Source organism: Pyrus communis, chromosome 15 (assembly GCF_041283825.1).
Source record: "Pyrus communis isolate YQ-2024b chromosome 15, ASM4128382v1, whole genome shotgun sequence".
Classification (NCBI taxonomy): Eukaryota; Viridiplantae; Streptophyta; class Magnoliopsida; order Rosales; family Rosaceae; genus Pyrus; species Pyrus communis.
In genome coordinates this window covers 5,855,930-5,882,286 of record NC_142579.1, presented here as the reverse complement: position 1 = coordinate 5,882,286, position 26,357 = coordinate 5,855,930, and the positions used below count along the sequence as shown (strand labels likewise).

The following is a 26,357-nucleotide window of genomic DNA, read 5'->3' as shown; positions in this document are numbered from 1 at the left end:
TGAACGACATAATTATACAAGCAACAATCATAACAGGAAGCAACATTGGTGAAAAAGTTTATATCCCCAGGATAATTACTGAATCATCTCAGCATAAATATCCCTTTACTCTACGAAGGCGACAATTCCCTCTTAAAATTTGTTATGCGATGACAATCAACAAAAGCCAAGGACAATCCTTAAAAATTGTTGGCCTATATCTATCGCAAACTGTTTTTTCACATGGACAACTATATGTTGCGCTATCCAGAGTCACCTCAAAAAAGGGTCTCAAAATCGTTATTGCTCACAATAGCGACATGCCCTACGGTTATACAAAAAACATAGTTTATAAAGATGTTTTAAAACATTTACAAGAAGGTATAATTTTGTATTATTATTTTGTCCGTTTGTTTATTTTTGTAAACATGACTTCACTACTTCTTTGTTAAATCACGTTATTCAATTTTGAATTTAATTTGTTCCTAAATTGTTTATATATCTAGATTAATGGAGGAGCAAGCAATTCGTTTTCTGACGCCATACCAGCCAGCAAACAAACTCCACATCAGGGTATGCAGAATATGGGTCACGAAAAGCATCGGAGATAATCCTCAACCTATAAGTCTTGATTGCGTCTTCGTTGATAAGGATGTGAGATTTTTACACCTTTTTACTTATCGTTGAATGCTAGCATTTTTACGTATCCAAATGTGCATGCCATGTTCTCAGTACAACAAACTTTGTAATCAAACATAGACTAAATTCCACGAAGAAACTAATTTATACACTTTGCTACCCAATTATGCATCGCTTACATAATTACCATTTGTCTGATTAATTGTTTTACTAGATATAATCTTGGGCTTAACATTAAATTTATACTGGGTTAACAAGTTCATGCAAATAAACAACAAATGAAAAACCTATTTTCTCCATATGATGGCATGGCTTTCAATAAATTTTGTTCAAAAAAAAAAAAAAAATTTCACAGTGTACCATGCACACTTTTCCTATCTTTGGATTTCACTACAAATATTATATTTTGTTCTGTTTGAGGAAGCTTTTATGACTCTAGAAACAAAACTAAGTATGAACTATCAATTCTTCTTTTCCTTAATTTTTCTCCATTGTTTTTTAACCTATACAAATCAAACTAAATGTGATTTTGCAAGGTTGCTTCAACTACTACCGATTTGATTCTTTGAATAATCTCCATTGTTATCTTGCATATGATCTTAAATGCTATCTAAGTAGCCTAAACTAGACTATATTGCCTGTTTACGTGATTCTTAAACTACATGCATTAACTGTTATCCCACTCATTTAGTATTATGTCTAATCTTAAAATTCTCCTTCTAAAAGAGAGATGAGGTTCACGGAACCATCAATGGTCGAGACATCCAATTTTTTTTGGACCATCTAAGTGTCGGCAATGCATATGAAATCAACAAATTTCGTGTCATTCACAACAAGAGATCGAGCAAGGTTGTCCCTCATGCAGCCATCATTGAATTGAATAGGAAAACCACAATTGTTCCTATTCACAAAACAAGTCAAGAACTTCCAATGCACTGGTTCAATTTAATTGAGCTTAATCAACTTCATCAGAGAATCGACAACGATATTGAGCTTACAGGTAACAAATTTAGTTTCAAGTGCCGCTCAAACATCTAAGTTGATCATTTATATGTTTTTGTTGCTTTCAGTATCCACTCATTCCTCCCATTAAATATTATATGTAGATGTGTTTGGTTGCCTAACGGCTGTGCAGCCAACTGAAGAAATCACAATCCAGAACACAAGAGTTGCAAAGAAGAGAAATCTAAACCTGCAAAACATTAGGTAATTTCTATTTACGTTAAACTCTATATATTATTTATATTCCACCCTAATTATGACATCTACCAAACCATCATCTTTTGTATTACTTACATTAACTCTATATATTATTTATATTCCACCCTAATTATGACATCTACCAAACCATCATCTTTTGTATTACTTACAGAGACGAAACAGTGAGAATAACCTTATGGGGAGAGACTGCAACAGGTTTTGAGACCAATGGAATACAAGCACTTTTGCCACCCATATTTTGTGCTTTCACAAGCCTGAAAGTAAAACAATATTCCACAACTCTCTGAATACAAACACAAGTAAATCGACAACCCTTCTTTAATAACTTTTTCGTTTATATTTCTTCGATTAATCTTTCTCACCCTAAACATGCACAAAACAGGTTTAAGCATAGCAGATCACCTCTTCAAATCCTGCCCACCTCAGCTGAGATGTATACGGGCCGTGCAATCAGTGCTACTACTGAGTCAAAAACAATTGACGAATTGCTTTTACTTGATCCTGCCTTGCACAAGGTTAGTTTGTCATCACCAACCTATTCACCGAAATCACCTCTTTTTACTAATAGATTTTCGTGCTGCATCTAACTTGACCATGTCTTGCTTTGCTTCTGTATCTGTTTATACTCCATGTTTGCAAAGTTAATTTCAAAACCTCATGCTTCCATAACAGAATGCAAGTTTCATATGCCAAGCAACTATTGTTGAATTCGATTTGACTAAGGGCTGGTGGTACAAATCATGCCCCTCTTGCCATAAAGTTGTCAAGAAAAACTCTGAATCGTTTGAGTGCAATGAACATGGGTTCATAAACAAATTACTCGAACCATGGTAATATACTTTTACACCTATTTTACATATGATGCTTATATTACGTTGCTGAATCCTTTTTTATTATCTTGCGATTATGACAAATAAGTCGTCTCCCCAAGGATTACATAATACATAAATGATCCTTCATCCATACAAAGGATGCCCCTATGGTGTGCATCCCAGGCCTTGCTATAAAAAATTCATTCAACAATCATTTCGAAAATTCTTCTTTGGTTATCACTTTCTGCTTAACAGCTGTGATTCTAAATAGGACCATCGTCAAATATCCTTTTAAATTTGTTCCACTTAAGAATTGTAGCCTACAACAATCTATTTTCTATGTCATTCGGTTGCATTCATCCTTATTTTATGTGTTTTAGTCGTGCTTATTCATATTTACACATGTTCATTAGTTTGGAATTAAACTTCCAGTGCACAACTTTTGAACATCATATTAATTGTTAAACTATGCCTTACAAACTTTGGGAACCATCATTTCCATTTGTGCTTCTACTTTATAGAGCTAGCAGCTAAAATCAGGTTATAATGTTGTTCCATGATTCGTTAACTCAAAACTTTCAAACATACACTTCTCATTCCGCACAATATGTTGATGTGAGGTAAATTAATTCTAAATAATTTGTCTTTCTATCCATTTTATACATGCATACCCTGCATTACGGTGGTTCTATTGCATTTGGTACATTACCCACAAGATTGCTATTAGCAGTATTGTTTGCCTAACAACCAAATATCCTCATCTTACCTAGGTTCAAAATAGATCTTATTGTGGAAGATAACACAAATCAGCACAACTTCCTCATGATAGGAAGACATGCCGAAAAAATACTTCGTGTTTCTTGCCACACTCTGGTGATAGAGGATGGACATGAGGATCCTTCCATACTTCCACCAACTCTAAAAAATTTGGTCGGCGTGACAAAACAATTTCAGCTCTCTTTTGGAAATCAAAACACTGACTTCGGAAAGACAGACTTCATAGTTCATGGACTACTCCAAGATCAACCGCTTTCGAGCCCTGCAATTGCCTTAGTCACACCAAAAACACCTACTCCTACCGTAGGAATACATATTATGACTCAAGTGACCCCCAGCCCATTGATGCCTTCTCACCGACCAGATCAACAACCCCAGTTAGTTGCACCCACAAAGACTTCAAAAAGAGCGTTGTTTCCTAATGAAGCGGACAAATCCGACAGGTAAAGTTTTCTCTTGCTTTAAAATCTCATGTGTAAATCTTCCAAACCATGCTTCTCTTAGGTATACTATAATTTTAGACTTATAGTGTTTACAATTTGATACCCCATTGACCATGGGATTCCATTTAACTCTTTTTATTTATTTATTGGTTTGTTATGTTTTAACTTTGATTAGCCAAAACAATGTTCAACGATATTTCAGTCTTCTTTTGATGAAGTTCTCAATTCAAGAGCATATATATATATATATATATGTATGTGTATATATATTTTTCAATTTATATTATTTAAATTGTGTTGAGCTTGCGTCTGACTTAGTGCTGGTGTTTGTGAGTTTCTAAATTTCTTCCAATAGCTTACTTTTAGTTGCTTTTGATTATATATTTCTCTTCAGAACAATTCTTCCACTTGCATTCTTACCAGCTATACTATTGCAAACCAAGCCAACATATTTGAGCTTTCTGTTTTTTCTTACTATAGGTTTCATAATGAACATCTACTTCTTCTTTGCTTTTTCAACACTTGATTCTATTGCACATAATTTTTTGTTGTTTTTGTACCTGTATCAATAATTTAAACACTGGAAGGTCGTGCTGCATTCACTGTATCAATAATTCTAACACAGCAGGAATGAGACTAATTTCCATGTTTCTTTACTTCTTGCCGCAAGGGAGAAATGGGATTTACACGAGGCTGGGTTTCCAAAGTTGTCGCTTTCACTGGTCCCATTCTCCCTTCCCTAGATGTTCTCTAACCTTATAAATTTGTACCTTCATTCACAGCAAAAAACCTCGCGGCAACCAAACAGACACAACCAATTCTGCTAGAATTGCTAAAGAATTCCACAATCTGGTTGTCCCCAAAATTGAACCAGCAGACAAAGTGCCGATAGCCACACTCAGAACAAAATCTCAAACCAAAAAAACAAAAGATAGGTAAATTACAATTTGTTTTTCCAGCAAACACCTACATAACAAACATCATGGTAGCGTTTGTTAAACTATGATTTATATTCTTTGTTATAGTGCGGAAGATGTCCACTCTCAGAAAAAGTTAACACCACAATCTCCGTGATCGACTGCAGCAGCGCTTTCTACATCTTTTTGCCTTTCAACAGTTTAGCTGAAGGACTTGGCTGCTTCAACAACAACGAAACACTTTATTTTTTTTTTTTGGTAACTACTGAAACAGATAACCAACCTACAAGACATATTTTGCCATCTTAATATTTTGCCATCTTAAATGTAATGGCAAAATATGTGTGGACAACATGTTAATCCTGTTTCTTAAGGAAACAAACATCTTGCATAGATTTTACTTTGCGCGTTTGTGCTTCAAAACTATGATGCTAGAATAAGAACAAAACAGTTTTTATATGTTTTGTCAACTGCTCAAACATGTGCCTAACCTACATGACATCTATTTTGCCACCTTTACTACAGGGCCGACATTTGTGTAAACTACATGTTACTTCTGTTTATTAAGGAACCAAAACGTTCAGTTTCGTTCTGTTAATTGATCAATGTCTTTTCACCATCAGTTAAGTTGAATGTATATAAAAACAAAACTAAATATCTTATCAACCCCATTCACTCATCTATCCCTCTCTTCATTCTTCATTGTGTTAAATTTATTCAGATAAAATATATCTTCATCATACAGCTCAACATCATGTATTCAAGTCCCGCAGCATCGCGCGGGCAAATTTTCTAGTTAATTACTATTTCAAGTTTCGCCAGGAAGATACCTACAGCGTGAGAGGAAGCTTCCACCACAGGCTTTTAAAATGCGTTTATAAGGAGGATTACAAAATGACATTATGTGCGGGGGGGAGTTCCAAGTGAATAGTTAGCATTGAAGTCAGAACGCAGTAGGTTGCTGGCGAAGCTCTCGACTCTATTTGATTAAAGTACTCCAACGTGGTTTATGATGATTTCAATTCCTTCCTGGAGATATTGATTAATATTGCAAGTCTTTCTTCCACCACAGGCTTTTAAAATGCGTTTATAAGGAGGATTACAAAATGACATTATGTGCGGGGGGGAGTTCCAAGTGAATAGTTAGCATTAAAGTCAGAACGCAGTAGGTTGCTGGCGAAGCTCTCGACTCTATTTGATTAAAGTATTCCAACGTGGTTTATGATGATTTCAATTCCTTCCTGGAGATATTGATTAATATTGCAAGTCTTTCTTATAATTTTTTTAATTCAACCCTACAACCTCAATACACCTAATTATCAATGCTTCTAAATTAATTATTATTTCAAGTTTGCCAAGGAAGATACCTGCAGCTTGAGAGGAAGCTTCCCCTGCAGGTATTTAAAATGCATCTTTGTAGAAGATACTCTGTCTGCTCTGCATCTTAATTTGCGCAATTAAATTCAGTGGTTGTTAATTTTACATATCATGATCAATCACTACTTTTAACCATCTGCTAATTTTCCATATCTCAAGTGTGAAGGGCAAGCAATTTAAAGTTCCCCCTGTTCAAATTGCCAAGAAACCAGGTTATATGCTCGAATCCCTAACTATGTATATTTTTGGGGGGTTTTTCCATTGTCTTAACATATTTTTCCATAGCTGTATGTTATGCTATTTTGCTCTGAATAATTTTACTGCTGTTAATGTATACTTTTAGAGCCTAGATAGAACAAATTCAAAATCGTATAAAGGCGAAAATGGGAACACAAAAGTAAACATAACTCACCGGAATTTAACGTGATTCACTCAATTTGAGCTACGTTCGCAGGTTGCTAGCCAGCACCTATGGAGTAGGGACATCCATTTTAGAAGAAGAAGGTAAACAAATGCAAGTACACAAGTGTTTATTCTCACACTCCTCTTAATTCCGGTGTCCACAATTACCTTGACAGCTCCTTAAAAGTTCGATTTATATGCATACAACTTTGGGTAACTTGGGGTAGTATGAATTAAAACCGAATGAAAATATATTGATCTAGAAGACTGATCCAAGGAAGTCATAATCATGCTGACATGTTTACTAAGCCTGAACTTCTCTGTTTTCCATCTACTTCAAATTGATTTCAGTTTTTAGTTTTTAGTTTTTAGTTTTTAGTCTTTAATCCTCATTTCTTCATTGTATTTACCTTATGTGTCTAGCAAAAAATGAAAACTAAAAACGGAATGGTTTGCAAACAGGCTCCTAGTTGTTCAAACGCTGTCTAGTGCACTATAAATTTGATAGACTTGCAATAAGAAACACAGTAAGTTCCTCCTGTGTCTATATGTCTCTCATTGAGTCCCAAATAATCCAACTGCCACCCATTATCTGTTTTAATCAAGAAAACACCTCACTGGTCAGTACAATTAACTCCCAAAATCTCTCTCTCACACTACTATCTTCTTTACTTTTCCAAATCCTAGCTATTTTTTGCTCTTTCGTTTCTAATTTATTAATTTTGTTGATTTTGTACTGTTAAACAGGCACTAATGTGTAACATGATCATGTGTCTGTGTGTGATCTTTCTAGTGTATTCCAAACAAGATGAATCCAAGACACAAACAACAATAAAAAGATAGAAAACAACGGATGTTTGTCACTTCGTAGTGTATTTGTAAAGCTTCATTGATATTTTCCGTTTTCTGCAGTAGAGAAACCACATAACAGAAGAAAAGGAAAACTTCTCTTCCCAAGTCTTAAAATGATGATGAAACCTTTTGGGAGTACTGCAGCGATGAGCATGGGAGGAACCTTTATACCTTTCCCTACTTCAACTCCTCAATGGAAATATGGTGTCTTCCCGAGTTTTAGAGGTGATGGTGCCCGCAAGGGTTTCACAGCTTCCTGCACATATCCACACCATTCAACTCGTCCATGGAAACCTGAATCCTTTTCGAGTTTTAGAGGTGATCACACTCGGAAGCGGTTCAGAGCTTCCTGTGCATCTTTCCCCCCTTCAACTCCTCAATGGAAATATGATGTATTTTTGAGTTTTAGAGGCGAAGACACTAGAAGGGGATTCACAGGCCACTTACACACTGCATTGGAAGGTCATGGAATAATAACTTTTATGGATGACCCTGAACTTCAAAAAGGGAAATCTCTTTCTCGAGAACTTGTTACTGCAATTGAACAATCAAGATTTGCACTCATTGTTCTCTCGGAAGATTATGCATCATCAGCATGGTGCTTGATTGAGCTTTTACATATTCTTAAATGCATGGAAGCAAGAGGCGCAGTGCTACCAATTTTTTATAATGTTGATCCCTCTGATGTACGAAAGCAAACAGGACATTTTGCAAAAGCCTTCATTAAACATGGAAACAACCCTCGGGTTGCCGAAAAGGAGGTGGAAAGTTGGAGAAATGCTTTAACGAAAGTGGCAAATACCTCTGGGTGGGATTCAAAGGACTGGTAACGTTTTGATTTTTCTGTTTCCTCCTTATTTAATGACACACACCAACACCCACACCCACACACACAAACACACACACCCCCAGTGTGACTTCTGTTGGAGGAATAGAAACAGAGCCAATTATATCACAAATTACAATGGACATAGGAAAGATGACCAACCTGCAGCTACAAATGCCATTAAAAGAAAAGAAAACTAATGAAAGGAGCTTGAAAACTTTGAGTTTTAATGATAAGGACAAAATAAAGGGTAAAGTGAATAGTATCAGGTTTGACTTTTTAGTGTAAAAATGTGGTTTTTCGTTAAAATGAACAGTACCGTGGGCTTTTCGTTAAAACTCCCTTGAAAGAATTCACCTTTAGTTCAATACTACTTATACAATGCACATCATATAATGGGCGTGTGATTATTGCTCTTTGGCTTGACTCAATGCAAAAAATAGTGAAAACATTTCGGAACTTATATATCTAACTCCATTCGTTTCCATAGGTCTGAATCAAAACTTGTTAAGGATATTGTTCAAGTGGTATGGAAAAAGTTGCGCCCAACCTTATTATTTCATGTGGGCGACTTTGTTGCAATCGATTCAAGGTCGAAACCAATTATTGATTTGTGTTTAGATGCAACGGTGAATGATGGTTGCTTTATTGGGATATGGGGGATGGGCGGCATTGGAAAGACAGCTATTGCAAGAGTTGTGTACGAGAGAATCTCTCATGAGTTTGAATTCCAAATATTTCTAGCTGATGTTAGAAGTAATGTCGAAAAAGGTGGCATACCTTACCTGCAAAAGCAACTTCTTTGTAAAATCGGGATGGAAAAAAAGGATGACATATGGGAGGTTCATGAAGGAGCAGCAATGATATGCAGGTTTCTAAGTGACAAAAAGGTTCTTTTAATTCTTGATGATGTGAACCATTTGCATCAATTAGAATATTTGGCTGGAAATCAAGAGTGGTTTAAATCGGGGAGCAGAGTTCTCATTACAACTAGAGATGAGCGTTTGTTAGTTAAACACGGAGTGGAGAGACGGTTTGAGGTTGAAGTACTCAATAACGATGACTCTCTTCTACTTTTTAGCTGGAATGCCTTTAAGAAAGATTGCCCTGAACCAAGTTTTGTTGATTTGTCAAATAGTGTGGTCCATTATGCCAAAGGTCTTCCACTAGCTCTTAAAGTTTTGGGATCTTTTCTGCACGGAAGAAGTTTGAGTGCATGGAACAGTGCATTGGATAAACTAAGAGAAAATTGTAATTCAGAAGTTTTTGAGACACTTAAAATAAGCTACAATGGTCTAGATGGCGATGAGAGGAAAATTTTTCTAGACATTGCATGTTTCTTTAGTGGATGGGCGAAAGATCGAGTAACAGAGCTTCTTGAAGCTAGCGGTTTTTATGCACATATTGGAATAGACGTCCTTGTTGAGCAATCTCTCTTAACTATTAGTTCAACTGGTCAGCTATTAATGCATGATTTACTCCAAGAAATGGGTCGAGAAATTGTCCGCCTCGAATCTCCTGATGATCCAGGCAAGCGTAGCAGGTTGTGGCGTAGAGATGACATCAATCGTGTCCTGAGCGAAAATATAGTAAGTGGCTTTTATTACAATAATAAATTTGATTCTAGTTGCTATTATGTCTTGTATACAACATGGTGTTGTACTAGTTACCGCTTTGCTTATGTTATGACCTAGAATTTATTCATGTTGACTAGGGAACAGAAACAATTGAAGGTATAATCATGGCCCCATATGATCTAGTACCAGTCCAAGTCAACGTCAATGCTAAATCCTTTTCAATGATGAAAAAACTGAGATTCCTTCGGCTACATGGGGCGAACCTCTCTGACGGGCTTGAATATCTTCCCAATAGTTTACGGTTTCTTGATTGGGAGAGCTTTCCTCTAAAAACTTTTCCGTCATCTTTCTGTCCAGAGCTTCTAGTGGAACTTTACATGAGGTATAGTCACCTTGAACATCTTTGGAACCGAATAAAGGTACTTCTCTCACTCATTGATTTTTATTGCCTACATTAAGATCGTGCGAAGCTAATTTTGCTATGTTTTCACTTGTTAACAGCTTTCATACAATTTGAAGATCCTTGATCTTGCTTTCTGTAGTTCTCTTGTGAAAACCCCAGACTTCAGAGGTATGCCAAATCTCGAGCGTTTATGTCTTGCATTTTGCAGCAGTTTGTGTGAAGTTGACCAATCTCTGGGGACGCTTGAAAAACTTAAGGTTGTGAACTTGTATGGTTGCAAAAACCTTGCGGGTCTTCCAAGTCTGGAAGATCTTAATGTTTTGTTTTGCTCGAGGCTTGAAAAATTGCCAGAAGACTTGGGCCATGTTGAGAGTTTGGAACGGCTTGATGTGCGTGAAACCGCTATATCAGAACCACCACCTTCCTTTCGGAAAAGTAGTCCAAGTCCTGGACATTTGCGGTTACCTTCTTTATCTGGTTTGCAATCTTTAACGCACTTGATTCTAAGTAACTGCAATATTTTGGAAGGAGGAATTCCAAAAGATATCGGCTGCCTATCCTCATTAAGGTATTTGGATCTAGGTGCAAATGATTTTTCTAGCTTACCCATGAGTATTTGTCAACTTTCCAAACTTGAATACCTTAGTGTGTCTAGGTGCTACAGTCTTCAAACATTAATCCCAGAGCTTCCTTCTACAATATCCTGTGTTGAAGCTTACAATTGCGAGGCATTGGAATCAGCTCGTCTAGACGTGAATAAACTTTTTGCTAACTGTTTCAAGCGGGTGGAGATGCAAGTTTGCACGAGTACAGAACGTCCTGGTTTAGGATGCAAGTTTGTTGTTCCTGGAAGTGAAATTCCAGAGTGCTTCAATCACAGAAGTGTGGGATTTTCAATCAGTGTAGAGCTACATCCAGGGTGGTCTACTGATCATAAGTTAAAGGGATTTGCGGTGTGTGGGGTCTTCTCATTTATGCAAGTGGATATAAGTGGTATAAAACTGAGCATCAATGGAAAAGCATGTTCAGTGGCCCGGGGGGAATACGGTTTTATGAATAAGGACCACCTTTTGTTCATCTTCCTTCCACTGCATGAATTCTTTACCGGCAATGAGTGGCAGAATATCAGTGAGCTTAAATTTTCATTTGAGCGTGAGGTCTACAGTAGTCTGGGAGAGGTGGAGTATGGTGTGAGTTTAGTATACGAGGAAGATGTTATGTGAGGCAAAGCCATTTGCAACAGCTCCATAATTTTACAGCAATTTGGTCAACACAAATACAGTATCTTGGTCTGGTGTTTTCTACGAGTGAAGTACCTGCTCATCCTTCCAAATCGGATGGTCACTCGGACGTTGTTACACAGAGGTTGTTCACATATGTCGACGAAACTTATTTATTATTGTGTTTTTCTTGTCTGCAGCCAAATAAATGTGTCCAACGGCTAGTTGGGGGAAAATATTACTACAACAATGCTTTCAGTTTTCACGTAATTAATGAAGAGTTTTAATGGAAATAAAGACATTAGTTAGGTGTTGGTCTCATGAAATTTCACTTTGTTTTTTCGCATATTAAAGTAATAGACTGCTTTACAAATCTTCCATCTTTTATTCATAAAAAGAAAAAGAAAAATGATTGATGCTTTCGTACCATAAAATGGGCATGAAAATGACATTTTCGACAGTCATCTAGTACATAAACGCTAAGACTTGGACCTGGGGAAATTACAACAAAAATTACAAATAAATAAAATCTAAGAAAAACTAATGAAAAGTTAAAAAAAAAAAACTTCAGTTTTAATAAAAAATGACCAATAAAGGTGTAGTAAATAGTATCAGAGAAAGCTAAAAGTGTGATTTTTCGTTAAAAGTGAACAGTACCATAAATGTTTCGTTAAAATTCCCTTCATCTAGTACTATAATAGTGACATTACAAACTCACAGTTAGTTAAACTTCTCTATCTATTAGTTTTGTGGTTTTCGTAAGATACAAGAACATGAACAGGTTGAGAACGTTGTCGGAAATACACCTGTTTCTGAACAAATTTTTGAAGAAATATATACACGCATATCGCATCACGCAAACAATTTCACAACTGAAAGTAACTTCTGCATCCCTACAAGTTACCGAAGCTGTAAAGGCGAGAACTTGGCATCGCCCTTCAAAAGAAAAATCCCCAACCATTTACTAAAAGACTTAGCAAATGATTCTTATAATCAAACTGTTAGTCATTCCGAACTCTGTATCTTAACCCCAATCATAAGGTATACTGAATACAAAAGGTACAAATGGGACTGTTTGAAAGAAAAAAAAATTTACTACTTATAGGTTCTATAGTTAGGGGAGTTAGAGCGCAAGGGTGATAGGGGCTGTCTTGCTGCTTCTTGCTCACTAAAATCAATCTTCACTTGAATTGGGCTGCTTATGTTAGAGCTTGATTTGCGCTTAAACAGTGCATATGTTAGAGCAGATTAACACATAGAACAAACGGGTCAAAGCTGTTATTTGCCCTTTGTCTCATATTTGCTGATGCATTGTCGATATGTTTTCCACCAGACGCAGAATGATTTCTTTCCTTCTGGTATAGCCTCCGTAATCTTTTGTTCTCCACATCTAGGACTTTGTTTTCTTCAAAAAGCAATGCATACATCTTAAATATGGGAAATCATTCTACGATATTTTGATGCATACACATCACAAGTATGGGATATCATTATACAATACAGAGTATTCCAGGAAAATTCAGGAAAGGACAGATCACGGAAAGAAGCGAAGGTTGAAAATTTTCTCAAATATTGAGAAAACGGTGGCAGCACTACCTCCATTGACTACTTCCCTCTCCCTTTCCCTAAAACATCTTCTAGTCTTCACCACCCTATCATTCCATTCAAACATATATCTCTTCTCATCTCCTTAAAACTTCATGTTAAATCCTCTCTCCTGTTTTCAAAATTTGCCACTTTGTGACTCTCCTACAACCAAAAAGTCTCGGTACAAGAAGAGGAACAAACCCAGTGGACGAGGAAACCTTCACAACCTCCACAAATAGTAAAAACTAAAATGTGCACAGTAGAAGTACCGTATACCATAGTTCCAGCTCAATCCCTTGTTATTTGATGTTGGAGTAGCTCTGCAGGTTGAACACAAATTGATGGTATGTTCAACAAAGGTAAGAAGATCACAAACCAATGGAAGAGGTGGAAGAAGGTAAAGAAGTAAGTGTGTGATAGGGTATGATGCTAAATAATGACGCCATGAGAAAGGATGAGGGCGTATAGATATCTTGGAATGAATTGATGACGATGATGACAGAGTTAACTGGTTTCTGGAGGTGTCGGATGCCTCTAAGAGATTGTCATTTATGCTCTCTCGGTTACTGAATGCATGACTTTAATCATCTACAAATGAAGAGATGAAACAGTAGACCTCCCTTCTAGGAATAAGATAACAAATTAGTAATCATGTGCCACCTCCAATCAGATGAATAATTGCATTCCCAGATAAAGGGCCTAATACGGAACAGAGGTTAAACTTAAAGTCGAAGGGATACTAGTGAATTTCACCAATAAATTCAGCTCCAAAGTAATTCTCTTCTTATATTTTTGGAGAGCAACGAATTTCCAATACGAACGAAACAAACACAAAATAGTAGTCAAGTAGAATAGTAGAACGCTACCTCTCATACAGCGAAAAACTATAAAATTCCCAAATTTCATTTCACTTTCCCAACTAGTAGTCTTTCTAACTGACCAAACCAAGCATAAAACTAAGCTTACAACAACACAAGCAATTACATAAGATAACAGAACCGAATATACTTACAGACGATTCGAGATTATCCAGAGCCGTACGAGCCTCCTTGGGCGAACCCATTGTTACAAATGCCAAACCCCTGTTCCTGGTCTTGTCATACATGGCAAACTAACACCACCACAAAAAAAATTTTAAAAAAAAAGAAAAGACAAGAACAATCAAAACCCATCAAATAAAATCACAAATTATTAATACCCAAAAAAAATAATTCTCCTTCAAACCAGAGAAAAATGACAACCTCAACGTCGAAGACGGTGCCGTACTTCTCGAACACAGTACGGATGTCTTCCGGGGTGCAATGCCATGGAACATTCTGGGCAAGCAGTCTTGTGTCGGAGAACTCTAGGGGCTCCGCCTCGAGTACTGGGGTTTCGTCGAGAACTTGGTCTTGGGCGGCGGCGGAGAATTGAAGGACGAAATTCCGAGCTTTTTGGCCCTGAAGGAGGAGGAACAAGTGTGGGTTTGGGAGAGAGAGAGGGGGGGAGCAAAGAGAGGTGGAGAGAGAAGAGTGGTCGGAGTGTGAGAGGGAGGAGTTGTTCAGTGGGGAAAGAGAGATGACGAAGTAAAGCCATGTTGAGCTTTGTTGTCTGTGAGAGGCATCCCAAACGAGGGGCTCTGTACAGGGGGCTAGAAAAGTGGTAGATAAAGTCCAATTTTGAGCTGTGAGAGATCTTTGGAGCTTTAATAAAAATCTCTCTTAATCAGGAGCGATACATCTTTCAGGTTCTATATGAGGCTACACATTTTATTTATGAGTAATTTGATTACGTGGTAAATTTATTTTGTCTTAATTTTTCTTAACTTGATTTTTGGACTTGTTATCTTAAATTTTAATTTATGAACATTTTAACCTAAAAAAATTCAAATTCTGACAAAATTAAATCTCATCACTTATGTATTGTTGTAAGCTCTCTTATCTCAATCACATCCGTTGATTTGTTTATATGAAATCAGACAAAATAAGATTTCATTTTATAACAACCATTGAATTTGATTACCTTATCTCAATCTCATTTGTTGGTTTATTTATCTGATTGACACATTCTCCGAAATCAAACAAGATTTTCATTTCATAACAAACATTGGATTGGATTATCTTATCACAATTTAGTTATGTTATTTGTTTATATATTTGGTTTAGGTCTCTAAACTACCAATGTTAATTTCATCACTATTTTATGAATTTTTCAATCTAGAAAATTAAATACAAAGCACTATGTATTTTTTTCTAATCAATCACACAAAAAATAGCCTATGTTTGTGTATGTTTTCTTAATCAAACAAACGGTTCAAAATAAAACCTTAAAATCCTAAATGGTTGAAAAATAACCTTAAAATCATGTTTTGGAATTAAAAATGGGGTTTACCCATTTCTTAACTAAAAACAAACAAAGAACCAAGATCGGGCCCTCAATTTGATGTGGGTCACCCTACTTTTTGGGGTTAGATGTAGCCTAACTTTTTGCTACCTAATAATTGAAGTTGCTAGCCCATATGATAGATGTAGCCCCAATTTCTGGCCCATTGGAAATGAAAATTTTCATTAGAGCTGCAAATGTGGTAGCCTGAACTGAGAGCACTTCCAGTGTAGGAAGGCACACCTGGCAATTGACAATTGAATCCCCTCCATTGAATAGTAATTATCTTCAATGAACAGTAATTGTCTTTTGCATCTTCATTCTTAAACAAAATAGCCATTGCAATAGTTAACAAAATATTAGTATTTTTTATTTTATAAAATAATAAAAATTAATTTTAAATTTCGAATAGTATTTTTTAACCAATTTTGTCACGCTATATGTCATTATCCGAAAATAAAATTTTTGTAGATAGATTACGATAAGATTTTTAACCAATTCTGTCGTGCGACATATTCTTAATTGTTTAGAATTGTTGAAAATATTGAAATGTGGTGTAAAGTGGAGAAAATGTTAAGGTATTTATAAAATATATATACACACACACACACACACACACACACATATATATTTTTTTTTTTGAAATTTTTGGGAGCTTTAATATATTTTTTTAATTTATTAACTTAATTAATTTGAACCGTTGGATTACAAAAAAAAATTGAAATCCAACTGTCCAGAATGTGACACGTGGCCCACCATAACATTTATGGTTTTTTTCCATTGTTTTTTTAAAAATTTTTAAAGTCTAAAAACCTGGACCATTGATTTGGAAATCAAAGGCCCAAATTCAAAGGTAACTGAGTGGGCCTGACATGCGGGTCCCAACATCTGAAAATGTGTCAGAGACGCACCCCCACACGCACTTGTTAGCCACGTGCTTGGCGCAAATATTTTTAGAACATGGCTGACGTCATGCTGATATTAGCCTTGCATTAGTCCTAAACTCAGGCGCTCGGGCCTTGGACTCCCACCTGGCATCTTCCATGGGCTCCCCTTTAGCCCAATTGCCCGAATGGGCTAGAGCTAATTTGGGAGGGGATTAGTTTGTTAGTTTGAGTACTTTATTGATCTTATCGTATGAACGTTTTCATAGCATGTAGAGTTTTTTAGAAAACATTGTAAACATGAAAATTCTGTATCGAATGAAATGAGAACACGTGTACAAGTAGTAGATTTGTATTGATTTGAATTTGTAAGTTACAATCTCTGTTTACAACTTTTCCTCTGATTTAGTTTTCAAATTTGATGAAGATGCGTAGGTTGTTGATCCAAGGGTCACGATGACTTGATCTAGGACGAACGATTGAACGATTGCTTCAAGTTTTGAGCTTGAAACAATGTGTGGGTAGTCTTCACCTCAGGTTTAAGGCTACGGCAAAGGTAGAGTTGATGTAGGACTTTGTTGATTCAAGGGTCTTGGCGACTTGATCTTGAATCGAACGTCGTTACAAGTTTTGAGCTTGCAACAAATTCTTGAAGGAATCGGCACAAGTGCTTGTTGATTCTTCAAGGGAATGCTTCGGATTTGGTCGAAAGAAAGCTTCAGTTTTGGTTGCATGTTCTTCGAAGAGAGCTTTGGCAGCGTGTTAGTCTTCAAAGATTTGTGCAGAGGTTCTTTTGAATGTAGAAATTTCGACCCCTTTGTGTGTCTTGGGTCCTTGTATTTAAAGACTTCCAAAGCCATGCCTTTGGATGGATTTGACCTTGATATGTGTCTTGATTCGTCAATGGGAGAATTTAGATATGTTTTGTGTCTTAATATCAGCCACCGTCCTCATATTGGCCTAAATTTATAGGCCTTATTATTGCCTATTTTTTTAGCAATCTTCAATTCTTGCTTGTTTTATGAAGATGCTTTAACTTTCTTTCCGGTTTTGGGAGCAATTTGGGCCCCTTGCCGATTTTAAGAGGGATTTTCTCCCTTTTGCCGAATTTTAGGAATGTTTTACATTTCCTTAGCTTGATTTGTGCCACATGTCATTGATGACTTGTCCATTTGTGATGAGTCATATGCCACGTGGAGCCTTGTGATGCATCATTTGTATGCAATGAAATTTACATGTCTACAAACATATTATGTAATATTATATGAGCTTTTCAAAACAAGGGGTTAGTATGTTCAAAAGAAAAACGATTTTATTTATTATTATATTATAAACTTTGGTTCACTCACACTTTGTTTTGCATCCCTTCAGGATTTAGAATCGAGGCGTACGATTCCAGCGTCAGGGCTTCTCGCATAGGTATATTCGAGTCTTCCCAGTGTAGGACTCATTCCTTTGTTCGTACATTTTTATAATAATTATTTCATGGTATTCTTGATTAGTTGTATGTTAGGAACATGTTTTCGCATTTGTTTACTTCTTTATTGTAAATATTTTACTTACTTTTGTTTACCGTTATCACTTACATGCATATTAAAATAGCTTCGTCACCCTTGGGTGTTGGCCAGCACGTGCCTATCCTAGTATTTAGGAATATCGGGGTCAGGGCGTGTCAAATTTGATCTCCCTAGCATCATCCGGTGTTAAGTGGGAGACTAGCAACGAAGGAGATTTGGTCGAGGCGTGATTTAGAAGTTTGGATTATTTTTCTTAATTTAGATGAAATGTAATTATTACATTTTTTTTTACTCAAAAAATAAAAAACTGAAATAAATTGAACTAAAGTTGAATAAAAATGAATAAAAAAACCGAACTGAATTAGAAAACCGAACCGAACTAAAGTACTTCAGTTTCGATTTTAGCGATTTGAACGCTGAACCAAATTGTCTTAAAACAATGTCATTTTACAAGTTTTCTTATAAGGCTCTGTACCAAAGCACCTTAGAGTCCAAGTTTGGCGCAACATCAGTGCTTATGTTTTGCATTGTACTTGATTGTGTTGTTAGCCCTCACACGGATCAAGTGGGGATGCGCCTGTCCTGCCTCATCTGCTTGGGGATAAGGGTTCTTTCCCCTCTTTTTGTCCTCTCATTCCCTCTCCTCCTATTTGAACGGTCACGGTTAAGCCACGTCAACATCTTGTATTAATTTTTTATAGAAAAAGAAAGGCAAAATAAAGAATGTGAGAGGAGGGGATGGAAAGAAGAGGGGAGAGAATCCTAGTCCATCTACTTGGACAACTTCTTAATCATAAAACTCTTGTGCGACGGTATTTTTGCAAACTTGGAGAACCACATCGAAGTTTATAGCACATACTTCTCTCATCCTTCTTGCTATGATTTTTCATATTTTATTTTTTATTTTTTAAACCAATTTTCAAATTTGTTAAAAAATATCAAAATTGAACTGAAACCAAATGGAGCTGAAAACAAACCAAACCAAGAAAAAAATCGAAGAAAACAAAATCAATCCAAACCGAAAAATAATTTCCATTTGGTTTTTCGGTTTTGGCAAACAACTGAACCAAATGAATTGAACCCACCTTTAACTTTAGCATTAAATTTCTTAGGCGTTCATGAAAGCCGAATTTTCATGTCTTTCGACATATAACGATAGTGTGTCCTGTCTCAAAGGGCGTGCCAATAGATGTTAGTCTCAAAATCGATCTCAATTGCAAAGCTGAGGATTTCAAAATCTCTTGGTCCTTCAAGTTTGTGTTACGGGCATGCTAACTCACAGCTTGGAGGCCAATTGAGTAAAATGTAATTGGCGCTTTGTTTGACTTCTTTCAAAACCATTGTGCATATTGAGGAAGGAACGCGTCTTGGTCTTGGATCCCTGTGCCTTATGTGCAAGGACTTTGATGGGTCTTGTTAGATGATGTGTGAATTCGTATGTTTTTGTGATGGGCGAGAAATCGGTAGGTCGAGATACTTGCTTGTGATAGATATAATGAATGGGTAGTGGATTTGGTTATCGGGGTGTGGTAGGTGACCTGAGTGTGTATGATGAATCATATCAATCCGAGCGAACTGGTTGTGGGGATTAATTTGAAAAGGAACTCAAATGTAAACTATAATAATCTAAATTAAAATTTGAAGTGCGAGGTGGAAAATAAGTCGAAATTACAAAATTAAAATAGCGATATAGACTTTAAATTATTGAATTGAAGTGCAATGCAAACATGAAATTAAAGCGAATTACAAAAAATAATTAAAAAGATAAATTTTACCTAGTGTAGAATAGCGAGTGATCTAATGCAAAACTATGGCTAGTGATGTGAATTTAAACCAACCTAGTAAATAGATTAATTCAAACTAAATTTAATGGCAAGTGCATGAATCAGTTATGGTAGAAATTTGTAAATACTACATCGAATCCACTGGGGTTGAATTACCAATTGAGTCTATAACTATTACTTAATGAATTGAAATAAAGATTGGATTTGTATCGAAGAAAATTTAAACCTACACAATGAATAAGCAGAAATATGGTTGAAAACAAATGTAAGAAAACTCTTAAGGCTTTGATTCCACCACTAATTGTTGTATCCTAATATCCAATGTCAATTCATGAATTATCAGATATTAACAAAAATAACTTATGTACATATGTACGTGGTCAGGTACACATTTACCATGGTTAGGCTTAAACCCATCTATTCCTACCGTCTATATATCCATAGTTCAGTATACATAAACAAGCAGAAATCTAATTAAGCATAGTGAGAAACAAATTAACTACTCATCAACTTAGTCTTGTCAAACAAATAGCTAATTTACAAGGAAGCCACACAAACCAATATTACATATCTCAATATTACATATCTTAATTTTACATATCATGATCAAAATCACTACTATAAACCATCTGCTAATTTTCCATATCTCAAGTGTGAAGGGCAAGCAATTTAAAGTTAATCTGGGGTTGGGGTTGGTGTTTTTTTCTCTCTCACCAAGCAATTTAAAGTTAATCACTACTATAAACCGTCTGCAATTTCTTCTTCATGTTACTAAGATTTTGGTTCATGCAGTTTTAATTAGGAATCTGAATAATCGTTTTAATTTTGGTTAATGCAGGATTAGGAATATAGGATTCCTATAAATTTTGGTTAACGCAGGATTAGGAATTTAGGATTCCTATAAGTTTGTGGCGGGAGCGTGGAGGTTTCAAGATGACATCGTTGATAGTCGAGGCTCATCTGTGAAAAATGTAAGATTTTGTGTGGGTTGTTTTGTTTTGTTATTATAAAAGCATAACACTTCAGATGCTTTAATTATAAGTTAATCATTGTAACTTTAATTCTCTGTTTTATTTGTTTGCTGAATAAGCGAGAAGACAATGGAAAGTAAACAAGGAAAATTGGAAATTTATAAGCAATCGGATTTTTATTAATTGGGTGGCATTTAATCCCACAACAACGCGCAAGCACCATTTACTAGTGTTTACTAAGCCTGAACTTCACTCTTTTCCTTCTATTTACAATTGATTTCAGTTTTTAGGTTCATGTTGTCACAACCCTTCCTCCACCACTCTATAATCCTCATTTCTTCCATGTATTTCCCTTACGTATCTAACAAAAAATGAAAACTAAAAACGGAAAGGTTAACAAATGGGCTCCTACTTGTTCAAACGCTGTCTAGTGCACTATAAATTTGATGACTTGCAATAAGAAACCGAGTAAGTTCCTCCTTTCTTTATGTCTCTCATTAAGTCCCAAAGAATCCAACTGCTACCCATTTGTTTTAAGCAACAAAACATAGATAGCTCAGTGGTTGTACCTCACCGGTCAGTACAATTAACTCCCAAAACCTCGCTCTCACACGACAGTTTTCTTTACTTTTCCAAATCCTAGCTATTTTTGCTCTTTCGTTTCTAATTAATAAATTTCGTTGTTGATGCTGTACTGTTAAAGAGGCACTAATGTCTAACACGATCATGTATGTTGTTAAAGCATATAAATCTCCTTTGCAGTTGAGAATTGGCAATAACCAAAATGCTACCATTTATACATTAATGTGTCTGTGTGTGGTCTTTCTAGTGTATTCCAAACAAGATGAAGCCAAGACTCAAGCAGCAACAAAAAGATAGAAAACAACAGATGTTTGCCACTTCAACTCCTACAAGGAAACGGTTCAGAGCTGCCTATGCATCTTTTCCCCCTTCAACTCCTCAACGGAAATATGATGTATTTTTTGTTGTGCTAGGATAGCACCAAACTAAATGGAACCAATTCAAGCTAACCCACAGGAAATTTTATCAAATGAAAATGCAAGAACAAAAATATAAATGACACAAAGATTTTAACGAGGTTCATCCACAGTCAGTGTAACTGGAGTACGTCCTCGGAGCAGTAGGAGCTCACCTAATAATCCACTATCAACCAAATGGGAGTTTACAAAGTGTTGGCAATCTCACAACCCAATTAACCCAATACACCCCAAAAGCTCTCACACACCAAAGAAACAAATAGAGGAAGAAATATAAAGAATAATTTCTTCTCTATACATCTAGCTCAAAGCTATTACAACAACAACTACTTTGATGGATGATTACTAACCAAAGAGAGGAGCTCTTTTTCAAATGGGGGATGCGGCACCCCTTCTGCTCTCTGCCTCTGCAAATCAGAAAATGCTCTCTTATCTGCTTGTTGTCTTCCCAACCGAAAAATGAGCTCTTCTCCCTATATCTTTTTCTAAAACAACTTTTCCCTTTTTTCCTCCCCAAAACAAGGAAAGGTGTTGTCCACCTTTTGTTTGTTTATTCTAAAGTATATGGCCACTTGGCCACATAATCCAACATTTTTGAGTTTTAGAGGTGAAGACACTAGAAAGGGATTCACAGACCACTTATACACTGCATTGGAAAGTCATGGAATAATAGTTTTTAGGGATGACCCTAAACTTCAGAAAGGGGAATCTATTTCTCCCGGACTTGTTACTGCAATTGAACAGTCAAGATTTGCACTCATTGTTCTCTCGGAAAATTATGCATCATCAACATGGTGCTTGGATGAACTTTTACATATTCTTGAATGCATGGAAGCAAGAGGGGCAGTGCTACCAATTTTTTCTAATGTTGATCCCTCTGATGTACGAAAGCAAACAGGATGTTTTGCAGAAGCCTTCATTAAACATGGAAACAACCCTGGGGTTGACAAAAAGGAGGTGGAAAGTTGAAGAAAAGCTTTAACGAAAGTGGCAAATTTCTCTGGGTGGGATTCAAAGGACTGGTAATGTTTTTATTTTTCTCGCAGCCGGTTCCTTATTTAATAACACACACCCCTACTGTGACTTCTGTTTGAGGAATAGAAATAAAGCCAATTATATCACAAATTGCAATGGACATAGCTATAAATGCCATTAAAAGAATTCCATCTATAGTTCGATAACTCTTATACAATGCGCATCATATATAGGTGTGTGATTATTGTGTTTTGGCTTGACTCAATGCAAAAAATAGTGAAAACATTTTGGAACTTATATATCTAACTCTAATTCTTTTCCATAGGTCTGAAGCAAAGCTTGTCAAAGATATTGTTCAAGTGGTATGGAAAAAGTTGCGCCCAACATTATTATGTCATGTGGTGGGCGACTTTGTTGCAATCGAGTCAAGGTCGAAACTGATTATTGATTTGTGTTTAGATGCAACGGTGAATGATGGTTGCTTTGTTGGGATATGGGGGATGGGCGGTATTGGTAAGACAACTATTGCAAGAGTTGTGTACGAGAGAATCTCTCATGTGTTTGAATTCCAAATATTTCTAGCTGATGTTAGAAGTAATGTCGAAAAAGGTGGCCTACCTCACCTGCAAAAGCAACTTCTTTGTAAAATCGGGATGGACAAAAAATGACATATGGGATGTTCAAGAAGGAGCAGCAATCATAGGCAGGTTTCGAGGTGGCAAAAAGGTCTTTTAGTTCTTGATGATGTGAACCATTTGCATCAATTAGAATATTTGGCTGGAAATCAAGAGTGTTTTGGATTAGGGAGCAGAGTTCTCATTACAACTAGAGATGAGCGTTTGTTATCTAAACACGGAGTGAAGAGATGGTTTGAGGTTGAAGGACTCAATAACGATGACTCTCTTCTACTTTTTAGCTGGAATGCCTTTAAGAAAGATTGCCCTGAACCAAGTTTTGTTCATTTGTCAAATCGCATGGTCAATTATGCCAAGGGTCTTCCAGTAGCTCTTAAAGTCCTGGGATCTTTTTTGCATGGAAGAAGTTTAAGTGCATGGAACAGTGCGTTGTATAAACTAAGAGAAATTTCTAATTCAGAAGTTTTTGAGACACTTAAAATAAGTTACGATGGTCTAGATGACGATGAGAAGAAAATTTTTCTAGACATTGCATGTTTCTTTATTGGAGAGGACAAAGATCGAGTACTACAGGCACTTGAAGTTAGCGGTTTTTTTGCGCATATTGGAATAGATGTCCTTGTTAATCTCTCTTAACTATTAGTTCAGACGGTGTGCTATCGATGCATGATTTACTCCAAGAAATGGGTCAAGAAATTGTCTGTCGAGAATCTCCTGATGATCCAGGCAAGCGTAGCAAGTTGTGGCGTACAGATGGCATCAATCGTTTTCTGAGCGAAAATACAGTAAGAGGCTTTTATGACAACAATAAATTTGATTGCTAGTTGCTATTATGTCTTGTATACAACATGGTGTTGTACTAGTTACCGCTTTGCTTGTGTTATGACCTAGAATATATTCATGTTGACTAGGGAACAGTAACAATTGAATGTATAATCATGGACCAAGATGAGTAAGGGGCAGTCCAAGTGAATGCTAAATCCTTTTCAATGATGAAAAGGCTGAGATACCTCAGGCTAGATAATGCGAACCTCTCTTACGGGCTTGAATATCTTCCCAATAGTTTGCGGTTTCTTGAATGGCACGACTTTCCTCTTAAAACTTTGCCATCATCTTTCTGTCCAGAGACCTTTCCTTGAACATCTTTGGAAGGGAATTAAGGTACTTCTCTCACTTATTGATTTTTATTACCTACATTAATATCATGCGAAGCTAACTTTTGCTATATTTTCACTTGATAACAGCATTCATATAATTTGAAAATCCTAGATCTTTCTCACTCTCCAAATCTTGTGGAAACCCCAGACTTTAGAGGTATGCCAAATCTTGAGCATCTGATTCTTAACTTTTACGACCAATTGTATGAAGTTGACCAGTCTCTGGGGATGCTTGAAAGACTTAAGGTTATGGACTTGACCGGTTGCAAAAACCTTGCGCGTCTTCCGAGAAGTGTATCTGGCTTAAAGTCTCTGAAAGTTCTTGATGTTTCTTATTGCTGGAGGCTTGAAAAATTGCCAGAAGACTTGGGCCATATTGAGAGTTTGGAACTGCTTAATGCATGTCATACTGCTATAACTGGACCACCTTCTTCTGTTGGTCTTTTGAGAAACCTGAAGGAATTATATTTTGGCGAACTTCCAAGTCTCTTACAGTTGCCTTCTTTATCTGGTTTGCAATCTTTAACGCACTTGAGTCTAAGTAACTGCAATATTCTGGAAGGAGGAATTCCAAATGATATCAGTTGCCTCTCCTCATTAAGGTATTTGGATCTAAGTGAAAATCCTCTTTCTAGCTTACCCATGAGTATTTGTCAACTTTCCAAACTTGAATACCTTGGTGTGTATAGCTGCTACAGTCTTCAAACATTAATTCCAGAGCTTCCTTCTACAATATCCTGTGTTGAAGCTTATAATTGTGGGGCATTGGAATCAGCTAGTGTAGACGTGGTTAAACATTTTGCTAACTGTTTCAAGCGGGTGGAGAAGCAAGTTTGCACGAGTACGAACTGTCGAGGTTTAGGATGCAAGTTTGTAGTTCCTGGAAGTGAAATTCCAGAGTGTTTCAATCACGCAAGTGTGGGACTGTCAATCAGTGTAGGGCTACATCCAGGGTGGTCTACCGATCACAAGTTAAAGGGATTTGCGGTGTGTGGAGTCTTCGGAAGGGCACCTTTTGATCTCAAACTGAGCATCAATGGAAAAGCATGTTTAATGGCCCATCATAGATTCGATGCTTTAAGGAGAGACCACCTTTTGTTCTTCTTCCTTCCACGGCATGAATTCGTTACTTGCAATGAGTGGCAGAATATCAGTGAGCTTGAATTTTCATTTTGGAGTGAGGTCTGTCCACTATCGGGGGTGAAGTGTGGGGTGAGTTTAGTATACGAGGAAGATGTTATGTGAGGCAGAGGTGTGTTAGAATTTGTGAAGGGGTCTTGGAATTCTTCCTTGATAGCCATTTGCAGCAGCTCCATAATTTGTATGCAATTTTACAGCAATTTGGCCTTACAGTATCTTGGTCTTGTGATTTCAACAACTGAAGTACCTGCTCATCCTTCCAAATCGGATGGTCACTTGGACGTTGTTACACAGAGGTTGTTCACATATGTCGACGAAACTTATTAATTATTGTGTTTTTCTTGTCTGCATCCATATAAATTGGTCCAACGATTTGGTAGGGGAAAATAACATTGCTTATCTGTTTTCACTTAATTCATGTAGAGTTTGAATGGAAATAAAGACATTAATTAGGTGTTGGTCTCACTCTTTTTTTTCTTCTTCAAACGATGTTGTCTACGGCAAGGATGTGAAAGAGTGTTCCAAGCCTTACAATAGGCTAATAATAATGTAATAAATTCGCTTTTGACGATAATCGAGCATAAGAAATCTCACTTACAAATAAAGATGAATAATGTTAGATCATAGTACTAAATGATATGAAATTTCTCTTATAGTCTTCCTAATATTAATTTACCAGACCCAGTAATTTTTTTGTTCTCCACATCTAGGACTATGTTTTCTTCAAAAAGCGATTTGACCTGCATACATCATAAACGCAAACAATTTCACAAACAGTAAGTAATTGTTGTATCCTTAGAAGTTTTTTTTTGTTTTGGTCAAACGATAAATTTGTTATATTAGATGTTAGATTGGCCAGGATTCGAACTCATGTCGTCATGCAAAAACTCAACTATTTTCCAT

At 36.4% G+C, this 26,357-nt stretch overlaps 2 protein-coding genes and 2 pseudogenes across 4 annotated transcripts; 3 read left to right on the top strand and 1 right to left on the bottom strand.

Annotated features, from left to right (window-relative positions):
- The first annotated feature begins 1,548 nt into the window (after nt 1-1,548).
- Nucleotides 1,549-3,875, top strand: LOC148690426 (replication protein A 70 kDa DNA-binding subunit E-like; annotated as a pseudogene).
- A 1,856-nt stretch (nt 3,876-5,731) lies between these two features.
- Nucleotides 5,732-11,771, top strand: LOC148690425 (TMV resistance protein N-like). 2 transcript variants are annotated; one of them, XM_088686022.1, is made up of 7 exons: nt 5,732-6,185; nt 6,325-6,377; nt 6,620-6,669; nt 7,483-8,245; nt 8,736-9,834; nt 9,960-10,241; nt 10,324-11,771. In XM_088686022.1, the coding sequence occupies exons 4-7, from the start codon at nt 7,533-7,535 to the stop codon at nt 11,446-11,448; spliced, it is 3,219 nt and encodes a 1,072-aa protein (XP_088542148.1). In that variant the 5' UTR covers nt 5,732-6,185; nt 6,325-6,377; nt 6,620-6,669; nt 7,483-7,532; the 3' UTR covers nt 11,449-11,771. The 2 variants fall into 2 exon arrangements, with proteins under 2 accessions (XP_088542148.1, XP_088542147.1); XM_088686021.1 differs by having other exon boundaries at nt 7,480-8,245.
- A 529-nt stretch (nt 11,772-12,300) lies between these two features.
- On the bottom strand, nt 12,301-15,406 carry LOC137727123 (uncharacterized). Its single transcript, XM_088684907.1, has 4 exons — nt 15,403-15,406; nt 14,274-14,731; nt 14,045-14,143; nt 12,301-12,850 (listed from the first exon to the last, which is right to left on the bottom strand). Exons 1-4 carry the CDS (start codon nt 15,404-15,406, stop codon nt 12,836-12,838), a joined length of 576 nt encoding a protein of 191 aa, XP_088541033.1. The 3' UTR covers nt 12,301-12,835.
- A 5,014-nt stretch (nt 15,407-20,420) lies between these two features.
- LOC137727130 (TMV resistance protein N-like) lies at nt 20,421-25,832 on the top strand (annotated as a pseudogene). The gene is made up of 6 exons (XR_015956485.1): nt 20,421-20,549; nt 21,379-21,527; nt 22,138-22,569; nt 22,848-23,942; nt 24,069-24,318; nt 24,402-25,832. The product of XR_015956485.1 is annotated as a TMV resistance protein N-like (transcript).
- The last annotated feature ends 525 nt before the right edge of the window (nt 25,833-26,357 follow it).